General features: G+C 39.8%; 2 protein-coding genes across 2 annotated transcripts in view; one reads left to right on the top strand and one right to left on the bottom strand.

Annotated features, from left to right (window-relative positions):
* Positions 1 to 26,419, top strand: part of LOC131993817 (uncharacterized) — a 107,018-nt gene that overhangs the window by 63,449 nt on the left and 17,150 nt on the right. The window lies entirely within an intron of this gene.
* Positions 567 to 20,907, bottom strand: hdgfl3 (HDGF like 3). The gene is made up of 6 exons (XM_059359884.1): positions 20,456 to 20,907; positions 19,684 to 19,760; positions 18,345 to 18,483; positions 17,918 to 18,079; positions 10,785 to 10,919; positions 567 to 2,302 (listed from the first exon to the last, which is right to left on the bottom strand). Exons 1-6 carry the CDS (start codon positions 20,537 to 20,539, stop codon positions 2,276 to 2,278), a joined length of 624 nt encoding a protein of 207 aa, XP_059215867.1. The 5' UTR covers positions 20,540 to 20,907; the 3' UTR covers positions 567 to 2,275.

The following is a 26,419-nucleotide window of genomic DNA, read 5'->3' as shown; positions in this document are numbered from 1 at the left end:
AGGTAAGAACGAGTCGAAGCGGCACAGTCCTCCTGCAGCAGTCTCTCCTTTGCCTGAAACTGAAGATGCTGTCAAGTCGTTCGTAGCTGCTGACTTGGGACCAGATTTACAGAATGTTGCCCGAATGGCTGATTCTACCAACATGATACATTAGATTGATTTGATGTTAGAAGATAGATGAATGTTGTTTATATGTCATTTTATTTCTGTCCATCCTAATGCATTGATCACTGTATTATTGTTGCAAAGAAATATAGCCAATTGTGGGCTTGAACAGAACTCTTGTCTTGGTCTCGACCTCAATTAGAATTGGTCCTGACTAGGACTCTACTGGACCTGGTCATGGACCTGTTCTTGGTCTTGACTACAACCCCAATTAAATATTTCCTCTTGACTGAACCTAATTAGCTTGTTTCTTATTATTGTCAAATTGTGATATGCATTGTAACTTTTATAATACATATGGCATCTTTTACTTTTGACATATTAACCAAAAACCTTGATTGCTAGTGTAGACTGTAAAAAGCAGTTCTGGAATAAGATAGTAAACAGATCTTGAATTAAGATTATAGTAATTTAGGCTTTAAATTACTGTTTTGGATGTGTAATTATGTGCTCCAATATATCCGGAAATAAGTGTTCTAACACATACAACCAAAATAGGTAAAGCTTTTAAAAGATGGATATTTCACTCTTATGTTTTACAATGAAGAAACAGATTCAATTCTATTCCTGCAGTTATTAAAGGTGGCACCCACACATCCTGGCAACAGTTTAACAAATAAATCTCACTTAACAGGTTATACAAGGGGGATTGGGCTATTATAATCTGAGCCTAGTAGCTAGATATATAACAATGCCTAATTGTATCCAATAGAACTAGGGCTGCACAATTAATCAGATTTTAATTGTGTTCACAATTTTGGCTGCCACGATTAAATTAACCTGATCGTTGGCGATATTTCCATTTTAAAATACGGCTGTCCTTCATATCTAATCAAGCACTTTCTACACCAGTAGTCCACCAACCACCAGGGGGCGGGGCCGTTTTTCTCCCCTGAAAAAAGCCTGGTTGCTGATTGGATAGAACGTTAAGCAGGATGTGACGTAGTACTCGACGCCACAACAACACGCGCCAATTGTAAAAGCCGGCAAAGCAGTGTTGCCAACTTAGCGACTTTTTTGCTATATTTAGCGACCCCCTTAGCGACTATTTTTCAAAAAAAGCTACTGGCGACAAATCCAGCGGCTTATTCTGGTGTTATTGGAGACTTTTGGAAACTCGTTCTCACTCTTCTTAACGAGCCTCCCTTCCCCACGGCCGCGAGTCAAAACGGCACAGACCTCCTGCAGCAGTCTCTCCCAGCTGCAGAGCCGGAGGGGATATTAACCCCTTAGTGTTCAGTCTGCAAAGTGCTAATAGGCTTACAGTTAGCTGTGTAGCAGTACAGTGTGTATGTGCTGCTGCTGTTCACTTAGCCTTAAACTGTTTGTTTACAACAAGCACCTGACACCCTGTGCACACGCTAAAAACTGTTCCTGTTGTTTGTTTAAAAGTAGTGCAATAAATATACAGATGTATTCCCTAACATAATGAATAATCATGATTAATAATTTTGATTACAGTATTGATCAAAATAATCGTGATTATCATTTTGGCCATAATCGTGCAGCCCTAAATAGAACTTGACAAAGGCAAGTAGTTAAAGGAGCAGTGTGAAGGATTTCGGGGGATCTTTTGGCAGAAATGAATTATACTCATTACAATCATGTATCCATTGGTGTATAATCACTTAAAACTAAGAATCAAACCATGTTGCACTGCCATGTTTCTACAGTAGCCCAAAAGGACAAAGCAAACTGGCTGTAGAGAGGGCCTTTCATGTTATTATGTGACCTGTGGGCCACTGTAGTTAAGCATAAATTAATCATTTAGAGTCAGTGGATAAAAGTGATTAAAATCTTAATCTATTTTAGAGATTAGAGGGAGTTCAGGATGACAAATGCTTACCTTGGAGTTCTGACCTGGCCCTTGGCATTAGGTTTAAGTGCTAAAAAACGTGTGACGTAATGCCCAGTTATACCCTGGCATCCACATGATGCCGATGCCAGTGTCCGTATGGGTGCATCTTTCATACAAACACATACTGGAAGTCCAACAGAGAAGTGGAGGAGACAATGGCAGCCAGTAGATGGTGCTGATGAGAAATGTTGTAGATTCACCTTTCCAATACCACAGCTACAAAGAATGATTTCCCTTTCAGGCTTTCTTCACTTAATGTTCTTCTAGAAGCAGCTGGTTCTGGGGGACACAAGAATAAAGAAACAATTAGCATTGTTTTGCATTACTTTTGCACAACTTTTGTGCAGTACTGTATCCCTGTCAGTGTGCAATTGGATTTCTCATGTCACAGCAACCACTGAGAGTGAATCTTGTGTTTTGGATGTTATTATCAGATGCTTGGCTGCTCTAATCTCTGGCTCTCAGTTCTACCGATTTCCTGGACCCATTTCTTGGCAAAAGTGTAAATAAAGTAAAATCCTTTCCAAACATATGGTATTGTACACAGTAATGGCAGCTTATTTGTTTGTGGTGCATTAATCTATCTTGACAACATCAGTGACTGAGATATGTGCTCTACTACATTGGTTCCCAACCTTTTTCTAAGGGACCCACATTTTTACCATTGTAAACTTTGGCGACCCCCCCATTGTCCATTGCTTCTATGAAGCTGAACTCAGTGTAACTTTCATGGTACACTCTCTTTTTCTTTTTGAGATATTCAGCATTCTCATCTCCTTGATGCTTCGCCATTTTTCCATTAGCTCTGTTTCTGTTGCTAGGTGAGGTTACCTCTGCGTTTACTGCAGGAGGGATGTAACTAGGGCTGCAACTAATGATTATTTTCATTATTGATTAATCTGTCAATTATTTAAACGATTAATTGATTAGTTGTTTGGTCAATAAAATGTTGAAAATATCAATCAGTGTTTCCCAAACCACAAGATGACGTCCTCATATCTCTCGTTTTGTCCACAAACAAAAGAGATATTCAGTTTATTGTCATAAAGGAAAAAAGAAACCAGAAATATTCACATTGAAGAAGCTGAAATCAGAGAATTTGGACTTATTGTCTTAAAAAAAAACAATTATTCGATTATCAAAATAGTTGACGATTAATTTAATAATCGATTATTGTTCAATTAATCAAATAATTGTTGCAGCTCTAGATGTTACACACGCCCTTATTCTTGCGATATAGTCTATTTTTAAACTTTTCTATAGTGATTTTTCTATTTAAATAAATGACTAAACGTTTAATGTATCCCCCTTATTTAGTTGTTTTTGTCACACTAATGTGTTACGGCTCCACCCACACCCTCCTCCTCTGCTCCTTCACACCCCTCTGTTCCGGCCTCAGCCACTCCCAGCACCTCAGCTCGCTCCCAGCGGGCACTCCTCAGACACAGCTGCAACAGGTTGAGTTGACGAGGTGAATGAGCCGGATCACTGCACACCTGCTGCCACTCTCCAATCAACCCCTCTGCCTACAAGACTCCAGCTCTCCTGCCGGTCATCGCCAGATCTTCCCTGATTGTTACCTGGCAAGTACCTAGAAGAGACGCAGACTCCCTGCGAAGTGTTTGTTGCTGTTGCCTTTTTGCCTTTTGGCTTTTTGACCCTTTTTGCCTCCTTGCCTTGCTCCAACTCATATTCAACCTCTCTTCCCACAGATCTCCCCTCTCCAGCAGTGATCCGGCTTGCCTGCCCGTCAACCAGCCCAGTCACCTCACCTGCTCTTCACCTCCAGCTCACCTCCGGTTCCCCTCCAGCTCACCTCCAGCTCCCCTCCAGCTCACCCAGCCTTTCCCCCCCACATCACCCTGCTAATAAAACCCTGAACTCTACTAAATCCTGCCTCCTGTGTTGTGCGCTCGAGCCTCTCCCCGCTACCCATAACACTAATGAATTAAATGCTGACTCATCTATATTTAACACATTAGATTTATTACACCCCTTAAAATCAAGAGGGCTTTGCGACCCCCCGTGGATCTTTAGCGCCCCCTGGGGGGGTCGGGCCCCCCCAGTTGGGAATCACTGCTCTACTAGACCCTAGAGTTGTTCCCATTCCGATACCAGTATCGGAAATTGCTCCAATACTGCCGAAAATGCTGTCATCGGTATCGGCAAGAGTCCAGTCCAATACCACCTAATTTATTAAATTAGTAATCTATTGATTGGTTCGCTCTGTTAAGCTTATATTGTGGCTGCACTTTAATTTAAGTTGAATTTGCTGTATTTATTCATGTTGGACAAAGGGTGTAACCTGAGCCAGGCCTTACGACAATGATAATCATATCAAAGTCATGCAGCTATAGTATGATATTGTTTTTATAACATACTGGTATTGGATCGGTATTCAGTATCGGCCGATACTCACAGCACAAGTATCGGAATCGGTAACAGGAGGGAAAAAATGGTATCTGAACATCTCTACTAGACCCCCAATTGTGTTTTCGAGTGCAAACAAAATGGACTGGTGGTGAAACGGCCAATGCTGCTCTCACCAAGTTTGCATTGTTTTTATAAAAGTATGTTGAGGATAAAAGATTTGAGAGAACACAAAATAAATCCAAGTACTATTCAGCCTGGAAGTCAAGAGACATAGAGCAGAATTAGCTCTGTGCAAGAGGGAGGATGGAATCGTAAGTATGACAGATGATCTGAGCAGCAACACCAGTTGTGTAAATACATTTAAGCCAGCAATAACCATTGTCACTCTCGTAGCAATCAAAGATAGTGCCCTGAGCTCAAACGGAGAGCTGAGTGTCGTCACCCTTTGAGACTCTTCCTTCTTCTTACGAAATAAAAGCTGTGAAAGTGATGTTTTTTTACCACCACAAAGTATTTTCCAACTATATTATCTTAAAACTCACGTGTTCACACTAAATAGCTAAAATCACATTCCACTTCATATCTTTATCATTAAAAACCTTTATGAACAAGGTTTAATTTAATTTCTGAGCTTAATGCTGTTCCAGAAACCTAATTAGTCTAAAGGGGTAGTTGGGTTTAGTTTGGGCTAATGACACCCACTTATATATATCTATCAAGCCAGGTGAAATTGATCAGCTAGCCAAACTTAATGCATGCCTTAATTTAATAATTAAAACCTGGATGGTCCACAACTTTCGTTAAACTCATAAAACTCTAAAACTCATTATCAAATCAAATCAAACTTTATTTATATAGCGCTTTTCATACATAGAAATGTAACACAAAGTGCTTTACAAAAAATAAGGGTAAAAACAGACAATAAAAATGACAAAACCCACCCCTCCCATCCCCACATACACATCTGTATGTACACACACACACGCACATAGACACGCACACAAGCACACACTCAGAATCACACACAGCACATATTGATTGACAGTGTAGAGACATGGCAAGGCACAGAGGATCCAGATGAGGAAAACGCAACCTGTGGGAGCATCCACACTGAGAGGTGGCAGAGCCCACAGCCATAGAGGACGCCATCACAGAGACCACCACGATCCGAGTAGACCGGGGCGGACTCCCCACATGGTGCAGAGCCGCCCAGACCCCCGGTCCCAGGGAATCTCCAAAACCACATCCCCACGGGCAGATATGATAAAAGCATATCCGATAGATAAGATGGCCCAAGACCGTTAAGACATCTTTGTTATATTTTTTATGTGTGGAATAAAATTGAGCTCAGAGTCGAAAATGATGCCCAGATTCTTTACACATTTTGAAGTTTTAAAATCTTGTAGTTTTGGTAAAAGTGACTTGATATCTAAAATACAGTTCTGTGAAGCCCTTTGAGGCAAATCTGTGATTTGTGATTTTGGGCTATATAAATAAAATTGATTTGATTTGATTTAAAAGGGAATCAATTGGCTTTGTGTCATCAGGAGACACAGCGATGTACAGCTGTGTGTCATCAGCGTAGCTGTGGAACCTGATGCCTTGTCTCCTGATGACGTCCCCAAGGGGAAGCATATAGAGATTAAAAAGAATTGGACCTAAAATTGACCCTTGGGGAACCCCACACTTGATTTCATGTGTTCTGGAGGAGCATGTATCCATACTTACAAAGAAACTTCGATCTGAGAGATAAGAACTGAACCAGTTAAAAACAGTACCTGTTTAATAAAATGTGATGGTCTCCTGTATCAAAGGCGGCGCTGAGATCCAGTAGAACCAAGACTGTTAATTTCTGTGAATCTAAATAACACCTGAAGGCTGTCTCGGTACTGTGGTTCATTCTAAAACCAGATTGATATTTCTCTAAAATGTTGTTTCTATTTAAAAAATAATTTTACTGGTTAAAAATCAGTTTTCCTCAAATTTTACTTAAAAATGGTAAGTTGGATACAGGCCGGTACTTATTTAAAATGTTGGGGTCTAAATTACTCTTCTTCAGAAGGGGCTTCACCACTGCCGTTTTGTAAGCAGTGGGGAAGACACCCGTCTGAAGAGAGCAATTCACAACATTCTGGGATAAAAGACTGGATCTGATACCATCGATCTTACTTCTGAAGTGGTCTGCAAAGTCCTTGCAGAGGGCCTCTGATAGTGTCATGTGAGCTTTATTAAAACTGGTGTTGGTTAAAAGATCGAAGGTGGAGAATAGAAACCTGGGTTTTTTTTTATTGTCTGTGATGAGTTTCGAGAAATGGGAAATTCTTGCTTGTTTAACTGCGTTATTGTAAGTTTTGAGTTGTTTACGTAGTATTTCATGATGAACTGTCAATTTCGTTTTTCTCCACCTTCTCTCTGCACTCCTGCAATTTCTTTTTAGTTTTTTGATGTTAGCGGTTCTCCGCGGTGGTACAGGTTTTGTTTTTGCAGTTTTAGTTAAAAGTGGAGCCACGAAGTCCAGTGTTGATTTTAGTTTGGAATTAAAATTGTCAACAATAAAATCACAGGGTGCAGGTAAAACCTCAGCAGGGGTGCTCTGTAAAATCTCGATAAAATTTGCAGCCACTTCAGAAGTCAGGTAACGTTTCCTCACTGTTCTCACCGGGGCTTCCTGAGGGTTAAAACTGGCGATGTTAAAATACACAGAGTAGTGGTCAGACACAGCCAGGTCCACAACAGAGGACACACCAGTGGACAGGCCGTAGGTTATGACCAGGTCCAGGGTGTGTCCTCTGTTGTGAGTTGGCTGCGCGACGTGCTGTTTAAAATCTAGGCAGCATAAAAGGTTTAAAAATTCTCTGGACATTGTGTCCGAGATATTGTCAATATGTAGATTAAAATGACCAGCTATTTAAACCCTGTTGTAAGTGGTGTGTATGATTGATAAAAATTCTGAAAATTCATTGATAAAAGAAGAAGAATATTGGGGTGGTCTGTAAACTGTGATGCAGATAATCGGAGGGCTGCTAAAAACAAAGGAGTGATATTCAAATGATGTGTAACTGTTAAAAGAAACCTCTTTTGGGTTCAGTGTTTCTTCGACACTTCTGTTGTGGAAAATAAAAAATTAAAATTAGGTGGGCAGGCCTCAGTGAGAACAGCTGGTGCATCGGTGCCAAGCCATGTCTCTGTCAGTAGAAAAATATCCAGGTTGTGATCTGCAATTAGGTCATTCATGATGAAGGTTTTGTTAGAGAGGGAGCGCACGTTAATGTTCGTGCTGGTTGTGCGCTCAACGTGGTGATGGGGACCTGCCGGAGGCAGGATGATGATGGTGTCTGTTAGAGGTTATGACTGGGATGGAAGAAGGTGGACAGCAGGGAGAGGCAGTGGTAGGGGTGATGACCTGTGGTGGTACCACAGAGGAAGAGGGAGAGGGCAGCCATGCAGGTGGAGGTGTTGTGGTCCGGGCAGCGTGCTGGAAGTTAAATGTCAGTGCCCTGCTGCCCAGCCTAGAGGGGTGTACTCCGTCTCCCCTGTAAAACTCGGAGCGGTTCCAGAATAAATTAAAATTGTCAATAAAACCAAAGCCACACAGCAAGCAGGCTGGTTGGAGCCAGGTGTTAAGGCTCAACAGTCTGCTGAAACGCTCCATAGCTCGTGCAGAAGAGGGGAGGGGCCCGGAGATCAGCACAGACCTGCCGCAGCCCTTCAGCAGGGTAAAAAGTTCCTTAAAATTCTTTTTTATTTCTTCTGACTGGCGGAGGGATGTGTCATTAAAACCGACATGGATGATCAGTCTTTTGACAGAGGATGGGAGTGAGAGGAGCAGGTCCGGGAGTTTTTGCAGAAGAGTTGGAACAGTGGAGCCGGGGAAACAGTGTGTGGTGGCATTGAAAAAGCAGACATACCGGATTATGGAGTCCCTGATTATTGCAGTAGTCGGGGGGAACAGCGGGCGAGGAGATGAGGTGGGGGGGGTGAAGGCGAACCGTCGCACCGATCAGTCGTGTGATTACCACCGGCTGCCGCTGGTGGGGAGACTGATGGAGAGGGGATGAAGGAGGTCGTGGGAGAGCAGGATGGAGATGAGCGTCTCGGTACTGGGGTGAAGACTGGTATGGAGCAGCGACGCCGAGGCATGGCTGGAGGAAGGGCCGGAGGCGACGAAGAGCCGTGGGTTCCTCGGGATGGCAGAGAAGGTGGAGGCATTCCTGAGTCCTCGGGCAGCGGAGGGAAGTCATGCTGGGAGAAGATATCGAACCTGTTTTTTAGCAGGGTGTCTCAGCTCCGTGGCACGCGGGAGGATCGCCTCCCTCTCCTGCCGCAGGCACCGGCCAGAGTCCAGGGCTCAGAGTGGGCTGGAGTGGAGGTGCCCAGGGCTTTATCCGGGAGAAAGCCCGGAAAGAGGGCGTCAGCAGTGGGAGGGCCAGCAGCGATATCCACCTCAGGAGGTGAGGAGGCTTCCGAAGCCAGCTCGGCGGGGGCGATGCGGCCTGCAGCGGGGACTAAGCGCTGGTGGAGCAGGTCAGCGCCGCCGGGAGAGTCACTGTATCCATCAGCCCCTCTGCTTCCCGGATTTCATATAGGGAAGAGATCCTACCTTCCAGCTCAGCGATCTTGTCAGCCAGATGGGCACAGCTGCCACAGCCAGGCGACGCGGCGAGTGGACCCATGATGCCACTTATGTTGTGTCGCTACTTGGATGATTAAAATCCAGACGTCCGCTGATTAAAATCCTTTTCCAGTCTGAGTTAAATGTTAAAACAATCTTTGCACAGAAGCGTTAAAACATCAGAATAAAATGTTAAAACGAATCTCACGGATAGCAGGATCCGGTGCATAAGGCAAATAAAATCATCTGCAAGCAGTTAAATTGCGGTTAAAAACGTTGTTTTAGGGGATTTTCCCACGCTGTCAAAATGTTTGCCGGTAGCTGTGGCTCAATGGCGACCGGCGGACGTGACGTCAACGGATCTCTATCTAAAGACTTAATTAGCATCGATGGCATTACCCTGGCCTCCAATACCACCATAAGGAATCTTGGAGTTGTCTTTGATCAGGATCTGTCATTTAACTCCCATATAAAACAAACTTCAAGGACTGCATTTTTTCACCTACGTAATATTACTAAATTAGACACATCCTGTCTCAAAAGGATGCAGAAAAATTAGTACATACTTTTGTTACTTCAAGGTTAGATTACTGTAATTCCTTACCGTCAGGCTGCTCAAAAAATTCCCTTAAAACTCTTCAGTTAGTCCAAAATGCTGCGGCTCGTGTACTGACAAGAACCAAGAAAAGAGATCATATTCTGCACTGGCTCCCTGTAAAATCCAGAATTGAGTTTAAAATCCTTCTTCTTACTTACAAAGCTCTTAATGGACTGGCACCATCATATCTTAAAGACCTCATAGTGCCATATTACCCTTCTACAGCACTACGCTCCCAAAATTCTAGGTTACTTGTGCTTCCTAAAGTCTTTAAAACTAGATTGGGAGCCAGAGCCTTCAGTTATCAAGCTCCTCTCCTGTGGAATCATCTCCCAGTGTCAGTACGGGAGGCAGACTTAGGCAAACTTAAAACTTTCCTCTTTGACAAAGCCTATAGTTAGGGCTGGCTGAGGCCTGCCTTGGACTAGCCCCTAGTTATGCCGCTATAGGCCCAATGTGTCGGGGGACACGATACACCTGGCCCCTGTTTTCTTCTCTCTCTCTGATGTCCCAATAATACATGACACAAGCTTTTATTTTCGCAGAGTACTCGCACTTTTCTTTGCTCTCTCTTTCACAGGATGTGGAGCTGTGGTCCTGCTCGGCATCACTCCTACTGGTCTCACTGCCGTGGATCTGGTTGGGCCTCAGATGGGAATGCTCCTCTCCTGGTCTACTCTACGCTCACCATCACTACTGGCCAATGGTGGCGCTTCATCACCTGCTGTGCCCCTCCCAGAACTCCTGCTCCTCTCTGTCTCTCTCCCTCTCAACCGTCTCTCTCTATCCTCCCTCCCTCTCCCCCTTCATCCTCTATCTACTCTATTCTACTCTGTCGATCCTGTACAAACACGCTATTGACGTCTGTCCGTCCTGGGAGATGGATCCCTCCTCTGTCTCTCCCTGTGGTTTCTTCTTTTTTTCCCCTGGCTGATATGAGGGTCTAAGGACAGAGGGTTTTCCTTCCATGTACAGTCTGTAAAGCCATTTGAGGTAAATCTGTGATTTGTGATTTTGGGCTATAAAAATAAAACTTGTCACTACTTGACTGACTTGACTTGACGACTCAAATAAGACAAGCAACATCTTTGGAGAAAATCTCAATCTGAAACTGTAACCTTCCTCGAGTGAGCATTAATGAATGAAAACAAAATGGAGTCGGCAGTTATGAATCCCACCTTACTGACAGTGGTATTCTGGAGGCAGTCGTTGTCCGGGTCCCCTCCCTCTGAGCCGCTCTTCTGGTCGTCATCTTTCCCATCCTTCTCCAGGTCATCCTCTCCAGATGAGATCCTCGACAGCTTGGAGGATTTCTGCCACATACACATAGATCACTGACTTAGCGTCACAATTTTTATTTTGAGCAAAAAAATGTCAGTAACACTTGCTTTGTAGATGATAAACCAACATAGTAAGACAATAATCATTCACACCGGCCTTCATGACTTTACTGTGCACAGTTCCTGTGTGACAAACAGAGCTTTTCTCATAATTTGACATATGTTATATAAACTAGCAACAACACTTTAAATAACAAAACAAAAATAATAGGTTTCGTCATGGTTTCATCACAACACGATATTAGATCAACTCATTGGACAACGATGCGATATTTGCTCATATCACAATGTCTGCCACAGTATGACATTTATTCGGTTCAATTCAGGGACCATTGAACGATGTGAGAGGACATTTACACAACCTGTTACATTTATATCAACTCACAAAAAACAACTAAAATACGATTTTACCATTTCATTTCTGAGCTCTTCCAGATATTTAAAAAACGAAACAAATCAATAAATACAGGTTGACATTCTGTTCATTATAAAGTGCCACATTGCATTTAAGTGTAAATGTTTTAACGGCAATATCCACCGATGCATCGATGCAGTAGGATTGTTCACCGAGCAATATAAATAATCAATATATTGACCTATATTAATGTATACATCCCTAGCTAACATCTGGTCACAGCACACAAAAATATTAAATATTGGACTGTGAATATGTTATGGTGGTGTTGGAAAAGCTAAAAGATATAATATTCTCCAACTCTTAAAATACTGAGTGTCACATACAGCCTCATGCACACTGCTTTGACATGTTGAAAAAGCTACAGCCTAAAGCCTGAAGTAGGGCTGCACGATTATGGCCAAAATTATATTCATGATTATCTTGATCAATATTGTAATCACCATTATTAATCACAATTATTCATCATGTTAGGGAAAACATCTGTATTTTTATTGCACTACTTTTAAACAAACAATAGGAACAGTTTTTAGTGTGTGTACACAGTGTCTGGTGCTTGTTGTAAACAAACAACAGAAGCACATACACACTGTACTGCTACAGAGCTAACTGTAGCCTGTTAGCAATTTGCAGACTGGAGGCTAAAGCCTGATTTCCACCGGGCGCGTTACTGCAGCGTCACGTCAGCGTCGCGTATGACGTTGCAAATAGGTAACACTCTAATCAATGAGAGCATTTCCACCGGGCGCGTAGCGTAACGTTACTGCAGCGTCTACGTGAGCATTAGGTAGGACTTCTATTTCTCCGCGAGACGCTGCCAAATCGCGTGAATCTCAACAGAGCAGATCGCACCAGACAGGAAGTCTGACTCAGAATCAGCGTAAAACACTTCGGCCCCTTTCAAAATAAAACACAATACGCAGTTCATGCAGCCTAAGACTACTTCACATCAACATTATGTTATGACCGGGGCACCAGATCAGCAATCAATCAATCAAAGGGTCTCAGAGGATCGGCGACACGGACGACAAGAGACTGATTGTTGAAGTGGAACATCATACAATCATTTATGACATAACATATTGTTTTTATAAGGATAGATGGTCAGATCAACATATCTTTCACCTCAGAGAAGCAAAGTAAGTTGGTTTTTGTTGTTGTTGTTTACTTTATACACACAGTTTATCCATAGACTGTATAAATAGAGTTTAAAGTTTATCACGGGATCTTGCGGTCTCCCGTATGGTCAGGATTATCGCGTGATCTCGTTATCTTGCGTGTATATGGCCGGCTCGCTAAGCTGACGTGCTGCTGCTGTAACGCGCCCGGTGTGAATTGACCGACGCAGCAAAAACGCTGTGGAAACGTGCTGCTGCTGTAATGCGTCCAGTGGAAATCCCCAGTAAGGGGGCAACATCCGCTCCGGCTCTGCAGCTGGGAGACACTGCTGCGGGAGGACTGTGCCGCTTCAACTCATTCTCACTCTTCTTAAGGAGGCTCGTTAAGAAGAGTGAAAACAGGTCTCCAAAAGTCTCCAATAACAGCAGAAAAAGTCGCTGATATTGTTGCCAGTCGCTTTTTTTGAAAAAATGTCCTAAAGGGTGTCTGAAAAGTCGCTAAATATAGCAACAAAGTTGCTAAGTTGGTAACATTGCTTTGCCGGCTTTTACAAATGTTGCGTGTTGTTGTGGCGTTGAGTACTACGTCACATCCTGCTTACCGCTCGCTTGTATTTATTTAGGTAGCTACATGAAACCTTAACTATGCGTTCGTCCCCTGGTGGTTGGTGGACTACTGGTGTAGAAAGTGCTTGATTTGATATGCAGGAGAGCTGCATTTTAAAATGGAAATATGACCGACGATCAGGTTAATTTAATCGTGGCAGCCAAAATAGTGATCACGATTAAAATTGGATTAATTGTGCAGCCCTAGCCTGAAGGGACAACCGCCGTTCTTGGAAGCGGTGAATGCTCAATTGCAACTGACTTTCTATTAGCAAAAGACTGAGATGTGGGTCAAAAAATCGAGTCAGTGGATCCCAGTTAAGATTTGGTCATAACACAAAATACTGATTAAATACATATTTCTTTTTATGAATTTAGGATTTATTATATTTACTCAGTAATGTTTATTGTCCTGACACGTCTTATATCTGTGAAGACATCTAAAAATGTACTGTATATGGTCACCATTTACATGTAAAAATACATCAGTAGTAGCAGTTATCTGTCATCAACTGCATATAAAAGCCTAAGGATTCAAGAGCTACACTTTAATATTCAATAGCATTTGTCCGTCTGAATGTGTGTTTGTGTGTGTGTGTGTGTGTGTGTGTGTGTCATCTGGATCCTCGGTGCCTTGCCATGTCTCCATGTGTCTACACTGTCAATAAATATGTTCTGTGTGCAAGTCTGAGTGTGTGTTTGTGTGTTTGTGTTTGTGTGCGTACGTGTCTATGTGAGTGTGTGTGCATGTATATGTATGTGTATGTGTACGTACAGATGTGCATGTGGGGATGGGAGGGGTGGGTTTTGTCATTTTTATTGCCTGTTTTTATTCTTATTTTTTGTAAAGCACTTTGTGTTACATTTATATCTATGAAAAGCGCTATATTGATTTGATGTGTGTGTGTGTGCGTGTGTGTGTGTGTGTGTGTGTGAAAACAACCAAATGGTTGCTCACCTCTCTCACCATCCCGAGATCACATTACATCTTTTCTCATCTGAGGAGATTTCAGTTCCTTTGTGTACCTCTTGCGCACACGCACACACACACAGCAGTGCCACATTCCTTCGGATGCACCACATGTGCTGTGCGTAATAGGGCCAGTTGCTAGGCAACAGCAGTTGCTAAGTGAGGAGTAGGATGCATGTGACTTTTTCAACCTGCTTCCATTTACAGCAGCAATGGATTGTGCACTAATACAGTAACACACTATGGTAGAGGTCTGCAGCACTCCATCCCTTTAAACCTCTCCAAAGCCTTTTTTTTATAAATGGAGGGGTCGAAGGCAAGGTCGAACAGAGGATAATGGCGTAATGAATGAAAATGAAAATACAGTTGGATCATCAGGAATAGAGGTTATTAAAGAAACTAACATGTTTGGATGAATGAAATGTGGAGAAATGCCAAGCAGTTAAGCTGAAGTTTCATTTTCAGAGAAAAATTAAATCTGCCAGTTTGCTTTCAACAAATCCCTAAAACCCCTTAACCAGCAATATTTTGTTCATGAACAGCTGATATCTGGATTGAGTGTGTCATGAGACTTTTCACAAATTGATTCTATTTTCTATTATTTTCAGCACTGGTGGCTATCCTGTTATTAGGCTATTGAGACTTGATTGTAACAGATCATTGGTTTTCTGCCCTGAAAACTGCCATTTACATTTTCAAATTCTTATTTAAAAAGGTAGGCTAGGACCTGAATGCAATGCTCTTTTTTTTTTTTATTATATATATATATTTTTTTTGCTGTTTTTCTTGATATGTATCCATGTTATGAGACATTGCTGCTCCCCTCTGGCTCGGGCCTCCTAGACTCAATTTCTGGCCCTTTTCATATGAGCGAAGATTCGGTGGAATTTTGTTGGACCGACATGTTTTTGTGTGCATTTTCTTTTTACGTTAATGATTAAGTGGTGGCTGGCTGTCTGTTGTTTGTTTACTTTTTTTTCCCTGTTGGATTAATACAATTTACAAAAAAAGGTATCAAGTGTGATTAAACTTTTTCATTAATGTAGCTAACAAAGGCCACATCATAAAATTTTTGATTTTGTCGATTTGACTTAGATTATTTACATTTGAGTCGATTTTCAATTCTGAATTGAAAGGAAATATGCATCAGCTACAGATTATGTTTGAGAATAAGCTGGCCTTTATACTTAGTATCAACAAATCCCCTGAAAAGACAAACATTTATCAAACAGGAGGAAATTGCATTTGCTGGTGAAAATTATTAGTGGCAGAATAATCCAAATTTGCTGCATTAATATATTTTTAAATATAAATTATTAAATTTGCTGTGCGGCAGTGAAGGCAGGTTTTTATTCCTGCTTTTGAGTGTGGTCATTTGGAACAGGCATAAAAACGTTTGCGTTTAGAGGGTGTCAGACAACAATAGTGGTGGGACTCAGAAGAGACCCCACGATACAATTTTATCCCGATACTTGAGTCACGATATGATATTATTGCAATTTTAAACATTTTGTGATATGGTGAGTATTGTGATACATTATATTGCGATTGAACTGTTTAACGGCATCTTGTGTCCCCAAATTAAATTTAATCAAAAATTGTTTTGTCAAATCAGAGAAAATTCTCAGTGTATTCATCTCACTTCAGTCTTTTTATTTCTTCACAATGAGAGTCAAAGCCACAGACTGACCAACAAAGTATTTAGTCAAACTGAACTGAACTGATATCAAACATGTATGGACGACAACAACTGCAGCATTTTATCAAACTTTCCTCAACTTTATGCTTCACTGCTCTGATTTTTTTTAATGAAACATAAAAAAAACATTGCAGTTATTTCGACAACTTCCCGACACGGTATCCTGATGCACATGGTGCCTATAGATTCCTTAGATCTTCTAGAAAAATAAAAACGGCGAAAATACTGCCGGCCAGCCAGCTGTCGGAACACTAAATATCGATACTTGGTGGCCATGAATCAATATAATATTGCCACACAAAATATCGCGATATTATGCTGTATCGATTTTTTCCCCCACCTCTAGACAACAATGTTATGTTGTGTGAAGAAGTTTGTTTGAAGTGAGTAAGACCTTTAGATATGCCAGTACCACAGTACCAGTTTCAACCTGAGATTTCAAGAAGCCTCTTTCAAGGCAAAGCTCAAAATCCCAAATTACTATCCTTCAACTTCACAGATGGATGATAATAGAAGGATAGATGTTTCCACCAATGATCTCTGGTGATCTCTGTCTGAACTGTTCATGCCATATCTCAATTAAAATAAATATGATATAAAAGATTGCTTCTAAATTTTTATAAGATCACACACATTAAAATTTTTGGACATTGTATACTCAAAAACATTAGAAATTATGTTTCGGGTGGTAAACATGTCAATTCCTGTTTGTATTAAAAAAAAATGTATAACTTAAGGCGGTTGCTAATGTTTGAAACTCACAAAGTCAGAACTAATCTCAAGGACAGATGTTTGTCAGTTTCGGTGTAAAATTATGGAATGGACTAAACGATGAAATAAAGATGTGTTAGTGACTTTAAAGTCTTCTTGTTAGTTTTCAAGAAGACTTTAAAGTCTAAAATTATCAAAAGTTACACTGAAATTTGATTTAATTAGATTTTTCAGTTTAAGCTATCAAGTGTTTTGTAACAATGTGAATTATTCAGTTAATATAAGATGGTACAGGGTCGGCAAAAATAAGCCTTGGGGCTTCAGCCTATTCCTTTTTCACTTGCTGTCTGATGGATTCTTTTGTAAAAACATTACTTTAATATTTATTTTTTTAACCGAAATAAAGCTCATTCACTCATTCATTAACCCATTTAAGCCGGGAAAGCATTACCGCATTTCTACCATTAAAGCCGGGAAAGCAGATACGTCGTTTTGTAGTATTTGTAGTTTTTTCCACCTATTTTCGGCCTCTTGGCCAATGAAATGCATCAGAATACATGTGGGAGTGTCGCAATGCAACATGGGACTTTTCCAGAACTTTGAAATCATGGTGGAAGACGACTATAGCGGAGTGAGCTCAGATATAACAGCTATAAGCTCTCAAATACTTTTTGAATTTCATTTCTATCTGCTACAGAGGCTGAGAAATCTATAATTTAGTAGGCATTGACACTTCTGTTGAATTTCCAGAAAAACTTTAGGTTTTAGGGGGTTATTTTAAAATCACCCAGAGGTTTTACAGACATTTTTTCCAGGCGTTTTAGGCCTAAATAAGTAAAAAAAAAGACACAACATTACCAAAAAAAGACACAGAATTACCAAAAAAGACACAAAATTACCAAAAAAAAGACACAAAACTACCAAAAAAAGACATAAAATTACTAAAAAAAGACACAAAATGACTTAAAAAAGACGAAAAAATGACTTAAAAAAAAAGACACAAAATGACTAAAAAAAGACACATAAAGACACAAAATGACTAAAAAATGACACAAACAGACACCAAATGACTAAAAAAAAGACACCAAATGACTAAAAAAACACACAAAATGACACAAAGTGACTGAAAAAAATCTCTCTCTCAAATACTTCTTGAATTTCATTTCTATCTGCTACAGAGGCTGAGAAATCTATTATTTAGCAGGAAGCGTTGACACTTCTGTTGAATTTCCAGAAAAACTTCAGGTTTTAGGGGGTTATTTCAAAATCGCCCAGAGGTTTTACAGACATTTTTTCCAGGCGTTTTTTAGGCCTAAATGGGTTAAATCTTAAATCTATACAAATCGTATAATTTTAAGGCTGGTTGTCGTTGTCAAATCATCTTCAGCACTCATGTTATATCTGAATTGTCTCACTCCTGTGTTAGCATGTTCACCAGCTGAAGTAAAGTACCTTGGAGGTGGCTGTCTTTTTCCGTTTGGATCCCGTCTTGTCTCCCTTCAACTTTTCCTTGTCATCTTCCTCGTCAACAGAGTCGCCCTCCTCGCCCTCACTGCTGCCATCAGCAGTGTTTCCCCCCTCTTCTGTTTCTGATGAACTCTGTTGCTGGATGGCCTGTGTATAAAAAATGCTCACCATTTTCTTTTTTGCAAGAGCATAACTTTCACTTTAGAATTTATAAATATAAGGCAAGACTGCAAGTTGACACAAACTAATCCATCATTGTTCCTTTATCTGCTTTGAACAGCTCTTTTGTTTGTGTCTTACACTATTGGCGAGGTAACAATGTAGCTTTGTGGAGCATCAAGCCTGTCTGGAATCTCTGCTTTCTTCCACTGTCTTCTCTGTGTATCACAGACATAATAGACTACTGACTGACCTGATAGCCTGTGAACTTGACTCCTGGGTTGTTCTCAATCTCCCACAGGCCCTCGTTGAAGCCTTTCCTCTTGTTGGACTTGCCAAATTTGTCTTTGTACTCCTTGTAGGGCAGAAGATCCTTCGGGCCCAAGAATGCACTAAAGAAGTGGGAAGAGACATTTACTACTACTACTACTACACTGCAAAAAAGCCAACTTGTATTTTTTGGCCTAAAACAGTGATTTAAGATGGTAAAACTTGGAAATATAAATTATTGACATTTAGGGCAATAATGCAAGTTAGCACAACAAAGGAAGCCAGTTGTCTGCTCAAAAAAAGGTTGGTGAGTTGTTGTTACTTATATCTTTACGTTGGGGTTCACAACAAGGGACAATAGTTCTGTTAACTCTTATTTCTTTGTTGTGAAATGCAGGAAAGCCAACTTTCCAAGTTGGTACTGCATAGAGTAGCCATTAGCGTATCAATGCTAACTCAAAATTGTGGTCGCAACATTAGCTGACATTTCATAGCGGCGTTACAATCGTGTCAATTCAGCACATTGCAGAAGTTAGCAGAAGTAAGGATTAAAAGTTATTACAATGTAAAATTATAAGTTCGTACAACTTACAGTTGAGTTGACGAAAATCTGAATTCAGAGTTGAGTTCACCCAACTTTTCTTTTTTTGCAGTGTACTACTACGATCACTGACACAGTCCGGAAAAACACATGGGCTCATTTATCAAACAAGCGTACAAAACATGTGCAGATCTAAGCGTATTTGGTCTTACGACAGGGTTCATATGTGATTTATCAAACGATCGTATTTCTCCAATCACAGCGTGAGAATGATCGGCTGTTGATAAATGTGGTGGCTCGAAACAATCGCAATTTAAATACCATGCCCTAATTCATATATAATATATACCTGATTCAGATGGCTCGCCTCGAGAGTTTACGACACCGAAGGGCACATTACGGCCAAAAAGAGGATTTTTTTCCCCCTAAAGTCGCTTTATTAGCAAAGTGCACCGTTACAAATAACAACAGGAGCGAAATAGGCATATTAGTTAACAACTATTATTTCCAAGGTCAAGAATTAACTCTTGCACTTATATTTATATCAACATATTTTAAGTTTTTGGGAAAAGGTACTGTAAGATATTAGCTTGGCAGGGATATTACATGTTTTGAAACAATATCCAGCTCTACTTATACACAACAAAAACTTCAGGTGACACTGGCAGCAATGTCAAAATCTATTAGAATCCCAGCACTCATGATAATAAGAGTACAGCTGATATTAAATGACACAAATATAAAGAGGAATGCTGCAAAGCTTGGAAAAAAAGATGCCTACGTTTCATGGGTCCCAAAGAAGAAGATAGGGTACTTGTTGGCGGGCGGTTTGACAGCTCCTTCTGGAAGCTCATCAATCTGAAGGACAGGGAAAGAGAAACTGCATTTTATTATACTCTTCCTTTTTTATTTTTTGTTATTATCGGTTCATGTCGTTCATTCATACATACATACATACACACATACATACACACATTATCTTTTTATTTCTTTATCATTTTAAGAGGTTACAAATGACTTTAGCCTGCTGCACGGAAGAAATCCACAGTAAGTCATAACATGATAGTCCATGTGCGCCACTGAATTTGAGGCCATACTGTGTCTGTTATTAGGTGGCTATAGTGTTAAATACATTACATCATTTATTGCAAGAGAGACGTGTATTGATATTCGTATTGAACCAGAGGGGTTACCTGAGGTCAACTACTGGCTCTGTATCCCATGTGTGACAGCTAAATGCAAACATGAAATAAATGAAAAACACGTGTTGATTAGTGGAAAATAATAACATGTAAAAACGACTCAAGCAAGAGCTGCATGGAGCAGGACATGTGTGGAGAAAATGGAGCCCAGTAACTGTTACGTGTTTCCATCGTTTTAAATGCACGCAGTCTGGTGGGAAAGTGAAACATGCAGAGTAAATGTGTCTTTGAGTAAGCCTGAGCCGAGCCCGCAGCCCCGGAGCATCCCTCCGATTACCAGCCAAGCAGCGGCTGGATGTGTAAATCAACCCCGCCTCCCTGTGCTCCAGCCCGGCCGCATCCCAGACTCACCCTCGCCGGCCAGTGCGGGTATCCCTTCATCTTAGCGAAAACCAGATCTCCTGCCTTGTATTCCCGCGGCCGTGGACGAGCCATGTCGCTGATAAATACGGATGTTTTTAAGACTTTATAATCCTTCGCGGTTCTCCCCGGGGCCCTCAGCGCAGGGCTAAATTATCGACCATCAATGTTTTTATATCAAGGCTGCAGTTTACACGGAAATAAATAATTAAAAAACGCGGAAAACGGGGCCTGGGAGAGGGCTATCCCCTTACGCACTAATTCAGGTGTAAACGTAACCGAGAATGGCCTAAGTTGGAGTAGGTACCTGTAAGAAACGCAAAGTCTGACAGAAATTGTACAAATCAAACTTCCTGTCATCGAAATAAGAGCAATGCTTTTTAATATTTATTTCACGGGTAGTTGCTTAAACATACTGTGTTAAAGGTGATTTTCAATACAAAAATTTAAAAAAGATTAACAAGTGATGTTTCTACTCCGATAAAAGACCTCACAGAAAGTGAAAATGTAATGTTTTTTTTTTTTTTTTTGTAAATCTAAACTGCTGATGATTTAGTTACACATCATGTGATGAACATTTTAAAATATATATTATTTTGATTGAGGAAACAAATTAAATTGTACTGCAGGCATTTATGCAGTGGCGGTTCTAGACCAGTTTTACTGTGGGGGCCAAGCAGGGGCCAGTGTTTAATCAGAGGGGCACATTAAAAAACGCCAAAGGTGATATTTAAGCATTCAAATCCTTTATTTTAAGTTATTTAAAAATCTAATTTTAGTATATTTGGAAGATACAAATACATTGATTGAAACAATGAGACTTATCAACTATAACAATTATTTTTGTACGACCCACACAAGCTTTTATTGCACAATTCAACTATTATACAATGTACACAATCTGGGTTAATTTGGTGTACAATGAGACATTGCTTGAACAAAAAATAGGTAAGAATTGTTCCGTCATTCATCGTTATAAATTGTCATTTTATTATTAATTTGACACAGGGGCCACAGCAGGGGCCAAGGGCTTCTTCACAGGGGCAGTGGCCCCTGGAGGCCCCTGTGTAGAACCGCCACTGCATTTATGTTTTGTTAATTACAAACTGGACATTGTCATTTTTGATTCATGTTATTCACCATGTGTACACAACAAAAAAACATAATGCCATAATACTACCAAAAAGGCGATACAACACATATTTGTGGCAATGATCAAATAACTAATCTTTCAGCACATTTCAACTCTTAATCAGACACTAACTCCTGTTAAAATGTTTCCTATTTATCATTCATCCCACATCCAGTGACAGCTAGCGGCCACTTGGTGGAAGCATCCCCCAAGCAATGCAAGCAGGCTGATGGAACTGATCATTTCATCAGATCATATGTATAAATACTTAGGGGTCTCAATTGATGACTCACTCAAGCCACATATAGAAAATCTTGTGAAGAAGCTGAGGCTAAAATTGGGTTTTTATTTTCAAAATAAGTTTTGCTTTTCTTTTAATGCAAAAAAGCGTCTTGTCACTGCAACATCTGTGTTGGAGATCTTTTGTACATGAATGCTGCTGCTCCATGTCTTAGAATGATTGAGTTTTTTATCATGCTTCCCAGAGATTCATTACTAACTGTAAGATGTCCACTCATCATTGTGAATTATCCTCTGGGGTAGGATGGCCTGCTCTGGCCACTCCAAGGGCTAGTCATTGGTATACTTTCATTTATAAGGCAATATTGGGACTGCTGCCTTCATACATTTGCACCTTAATTACTGTGAGAAATGCTGGATCTTATTCTCTTCCTTCACAAGATCAATTGTTGCTTTCTGTCCCTTCTGCTCGTACGGAGTTGGGTAAAAGGGCATTTGTTTACTCTGCACCTTATGCTGGAATACGCTACAGAAAGACTGGAAACTAACTGACTTCATTTCTTTGAACACTTTTAAATCCAAACTGAGAGTTATTGAGGCCAATTCCACAATATGCACTTATTTCTCATAACACCTTAAAGGTCTGTTTCTTATGTAAATATGTAACTGTATTTTGCGTTTGCTGCCTCTTGGCCAGGGCTCCCTTGAAAAAAAGGTTCTTAATGTCAATGGGATATTTCCTGGTTAAATAAAAATAAAAAATAAATTCTTAAGCCTTGCTGCCAATCAAACTTATTATTTCATATTTTTCAGCTGTTATTTTTAGTACAAACAATTAAAAAAATGTAACAGTAATTTGAGAAAGTCTGACAACACAGTTAAGAGAAAAAGGACACAGCAAGTTTTTTTTGGAGTGAATACATTAAAAGATGGTTGCCTGTTTTCCGTTGCAGAAAGGTATGCAGCATGTACCCACAACATGTTTAGATTAGTATGGATTGGCTGATTCAACATAATAACACGAAATTATGCATTAAGATGGTTATTGTACGGTGGCCCTGAAGTTCACATCACAACGGCAAATCAGAAAACACAACAACAAATCAAGAAACACAACAACAAATCAAAAAACACAACAACAAATCAAAAACACAACAGCAAAACAGAAAACAGAACAACAAATCAAAAACACAAAAACATTCAAAAAACATCACAACAATATAAAAAACAACAGCAAAACAGAAAACACAACAGCAAATCACAAGCACAACAACAAATCAAGAAACAACAGTAAATAAAAAACACAACAATAAATCAAAAATACAACAGCAAAAAAGAAAACACAACAAATCAAAAACACAACAACAATCAAAAAACAAAACAATATAAAAAAACATAACAGCAAGGCATAAAACACAACAGCAAATAAAAAGCAGAAACAACCATCAAAACATCACAACAATATAAAAACAAAAGAAAACACAACAGTGAATCAAAGAACACAACAACAAATCAAGAAACACAAGAGTAAATCAAAAAACACAACAACAAATCAAAAACACAACAACAATCTAAAAAATCACAACAATATAAAAGACATAACAGCAAAACAGAAAACACAACAACAAATCAAAAGCAGAAACAACAATCAAAAAACATCACAACAATATAAAAAACATAACAGAAAACACAACAGCAAATCAAGAAACACAACAGTAAATCAAAAAACACAACAACAAATCAAAAACACAACAGCAAAACAGAAAACACAACATCAAATCAAAAAACAACAACAAATCAAGAAACGCAACAACAAATCAAAAAACACAACAGCAAATCAAAAAACACAACAGCAAAACAGAAAACACAACAACAAATCAAGAAACACAAAAACAAAACAGAAAACACAACAACAAATCAAGAAAGACAACAACAAATCAAAAAACACAACAACAAATCAGAAAACACAACAACAAATCAAAAACACAACAGTAAATCAAAAAACACAACAAATCAAAAACACAACAACAATCTAAAAAATCACAACAATATAAAAAACATAACAGCAAAACAGACAACACAACAACAAATCAAACAACAACAAATCAAGAAATGCAACAACAAATCAAAAAGCGCAACAGCAAAACAGACAACACAACAACAAATCAAAAAACAACAACAAATCAAGAAACGAAAAAGTAAATCAAAAAACACAACAACAAATCAAAAACACAACAACAAATCAAGAAACGCAACAACAAATCAAAAAACATCACAACAATATAAAAAATACAACAGCAAAACAGAAAACAGAACATCAAATCAAAAAACACAACTACAAATCAAAAAGCGCAACAGCAAAACAGACAACACAACAACAAATCAAAAAACAACAACAAATCGAGAAAGGCAACAACAAATCAAAAAACACAACAGCAAATCAAAAAACACAACAGCAAAACAGAAAACACAACAACAAATCAAGAAACACAAAAACAAAACAGAAAACACAACAACAAATCAAGAAACACAACAACAAATCAAAAAACATCACAACAATATTAAAACACAACAGCAAAAGGGTCAATGACGTGACGCCCACATTTTTTGTCCGACTGTATTTTTTACAGTTAAAAAAAGGTTTAAACTCGTAAAAAGAAGGTATGCAGTATATCTCCCACATATAAACCTACTTTAACCTTTCAAAAACAGTTAGTTGTTGGCAATTTTTGTGCTCTTTAAAGTGTCAAAATATCATGTGGTGCGACTGTCCGGCCTTAATTTTTGTTTTGAAAACGTCTATAAAATTACCCTAAATCAAATCAAAAAACACAACAACAAATCAAGTAACACAACAGTAAATAAAAAAACAACAATAAATCAAAAACACAACAGCAAAACAGAAAACACAACAGCAAATCAAAAGCAGAAACATCAAAAAATATCACAACAATATAAAAAAACAACAGAAAACACAACAGCAAATCAAAAAACACAACAACAAATCAAGAAACACAACAGTAAATCAAAAAACACAACAACAAATCAAAAACACAACAGCAACACAGAAAACACAACAGCAAATCAGAAAACCCAACAACAAAACAGAAAACACAATGTAACAGGCCAAAAAAAACCCACCTTATTTCCTTTTTCTTCTTCTTTCTTCTTCTTAATTTTCTGCCTGCTACTAAAAAAGGGCAATGTGTATGACGCGCAGGAGCGCATGGTAAAAACAAAAGGTCAGGAGAGTGACTTTTTATTATAAACAATAAAGAGTTTAATCTTGAAAATAACAATGTCCAAAACTGTGTTGGGCCTGGCTGCGGACAGTTTTGCCACTGATTGCGCCATTCCCCAGCCTATTTGATACCTCCTCACCACCTGAGGAGGGAGGAGCTGACACAACAGAAGTTGCACATAATTAAGCACAAATAAAAAATCATTAAAGAAACCTAAATGCGGCTTCTACACACCGGCCCCTAATTGTTCTTTATAGAATCAATTAATATAAATAAGGTTAACTGTAAAGGAAAAAGGAGCCATTTACTATAAATTAAATAAGAAATAAAGCATATACATTACAGTATAGTCTTCTACTCTTCACTCTCTAGGAGGTGGCAAAGCTTGGTCACAGGCCTTTCGATGATTGAGGTCTTGGTCTGCAGTTTTACTGAGCAAACCAGACCTCCTGCATCCGCTCTGATGTCCAGCACTTTTTTGCTTCACCCTGTTTAAAGGCTATTTGTTTTGATAATATATATAGATTGTCTATGTTGAAATTTTCAGTACTACCACCACAATGTCTCCAACCTTGAAATTTCTTATGATCTTCATCCATTTTTGTCTCTCTTGGAGCACAGCAAGGTATTCCTGCGTCCATCTGCGCCAGAAGAGATCAGCCATGTATTGAACTTGTTTCCAGCGGCGTTGGGCGTAAAGATCAGTTTTTGAGAAGGTTCCAGGGGGCAGAGTAGGCTGTGTTTTTAGTAGCAGAATGTGATTTGGGGTCAGTGGTTCCAGGTCGTGCGGCTCAGAGGACACAGTAGAGATGGGACAGTTATTGAGGATGGACTCTACCTCACAGAAGATGGTTTGTAAGCCCTCGTTGTCAAGGGTCTGCTGATGTAGAGTGGAGGTCAACACCTGGCGGACAGATCTAATGAGCCTCTCCCAGACCCCACCATAATGCAAAGCTGCTGGTGGGTTGAAACTCCACTGAATCCCATCAGGAAGCAGAGCACAATCCTTCCTTCATGCATTGAATTCTTCAGCTCTGCTTGTGTGCCACCAGGTTGGTACCATTGTCAGACCTGATGTGCTTAACCTGGCCTCTCCTGCATACAAACTGTCTGATAGCATGGATACACGAGTCTGTATCCAATGAGTGAGCCACCTCCAGGTGTACAGCTCTGCTGTTCATGTAGGTGAACAAGACTCCATACCGTTTGACCAAACTTCGTCCTCATTTCACTTCAGCGGAGGGGAGGTCTGACCTGAGCCGCTCCTGTGGCAAATCTGCCATTTTCTGCTCTCCTGTTCTTCCTCTTGAACGCCGACACACAACACACTTTGAGGTGACT

This window comes from Centropristis striata, chromosome 2, assembly GCF_030273125.1.
Source record: "Centropristis striata isolate RG_2023a ecotype Rhode Island chromosome 2, C.striata_1.0, whole genome shotgun sequence".
Lineage (NCBI taxonomy): Eukaryota > Metazoa > Chordata > Actinopteri > Perciformes > Serranidae > Centropristis > Centropristis striata.
The sequence above is the reverse complement of the archived record's forward strand: the minus strand, read 5'-3'. Positions and strand labels throughout refer to the sequence as shown.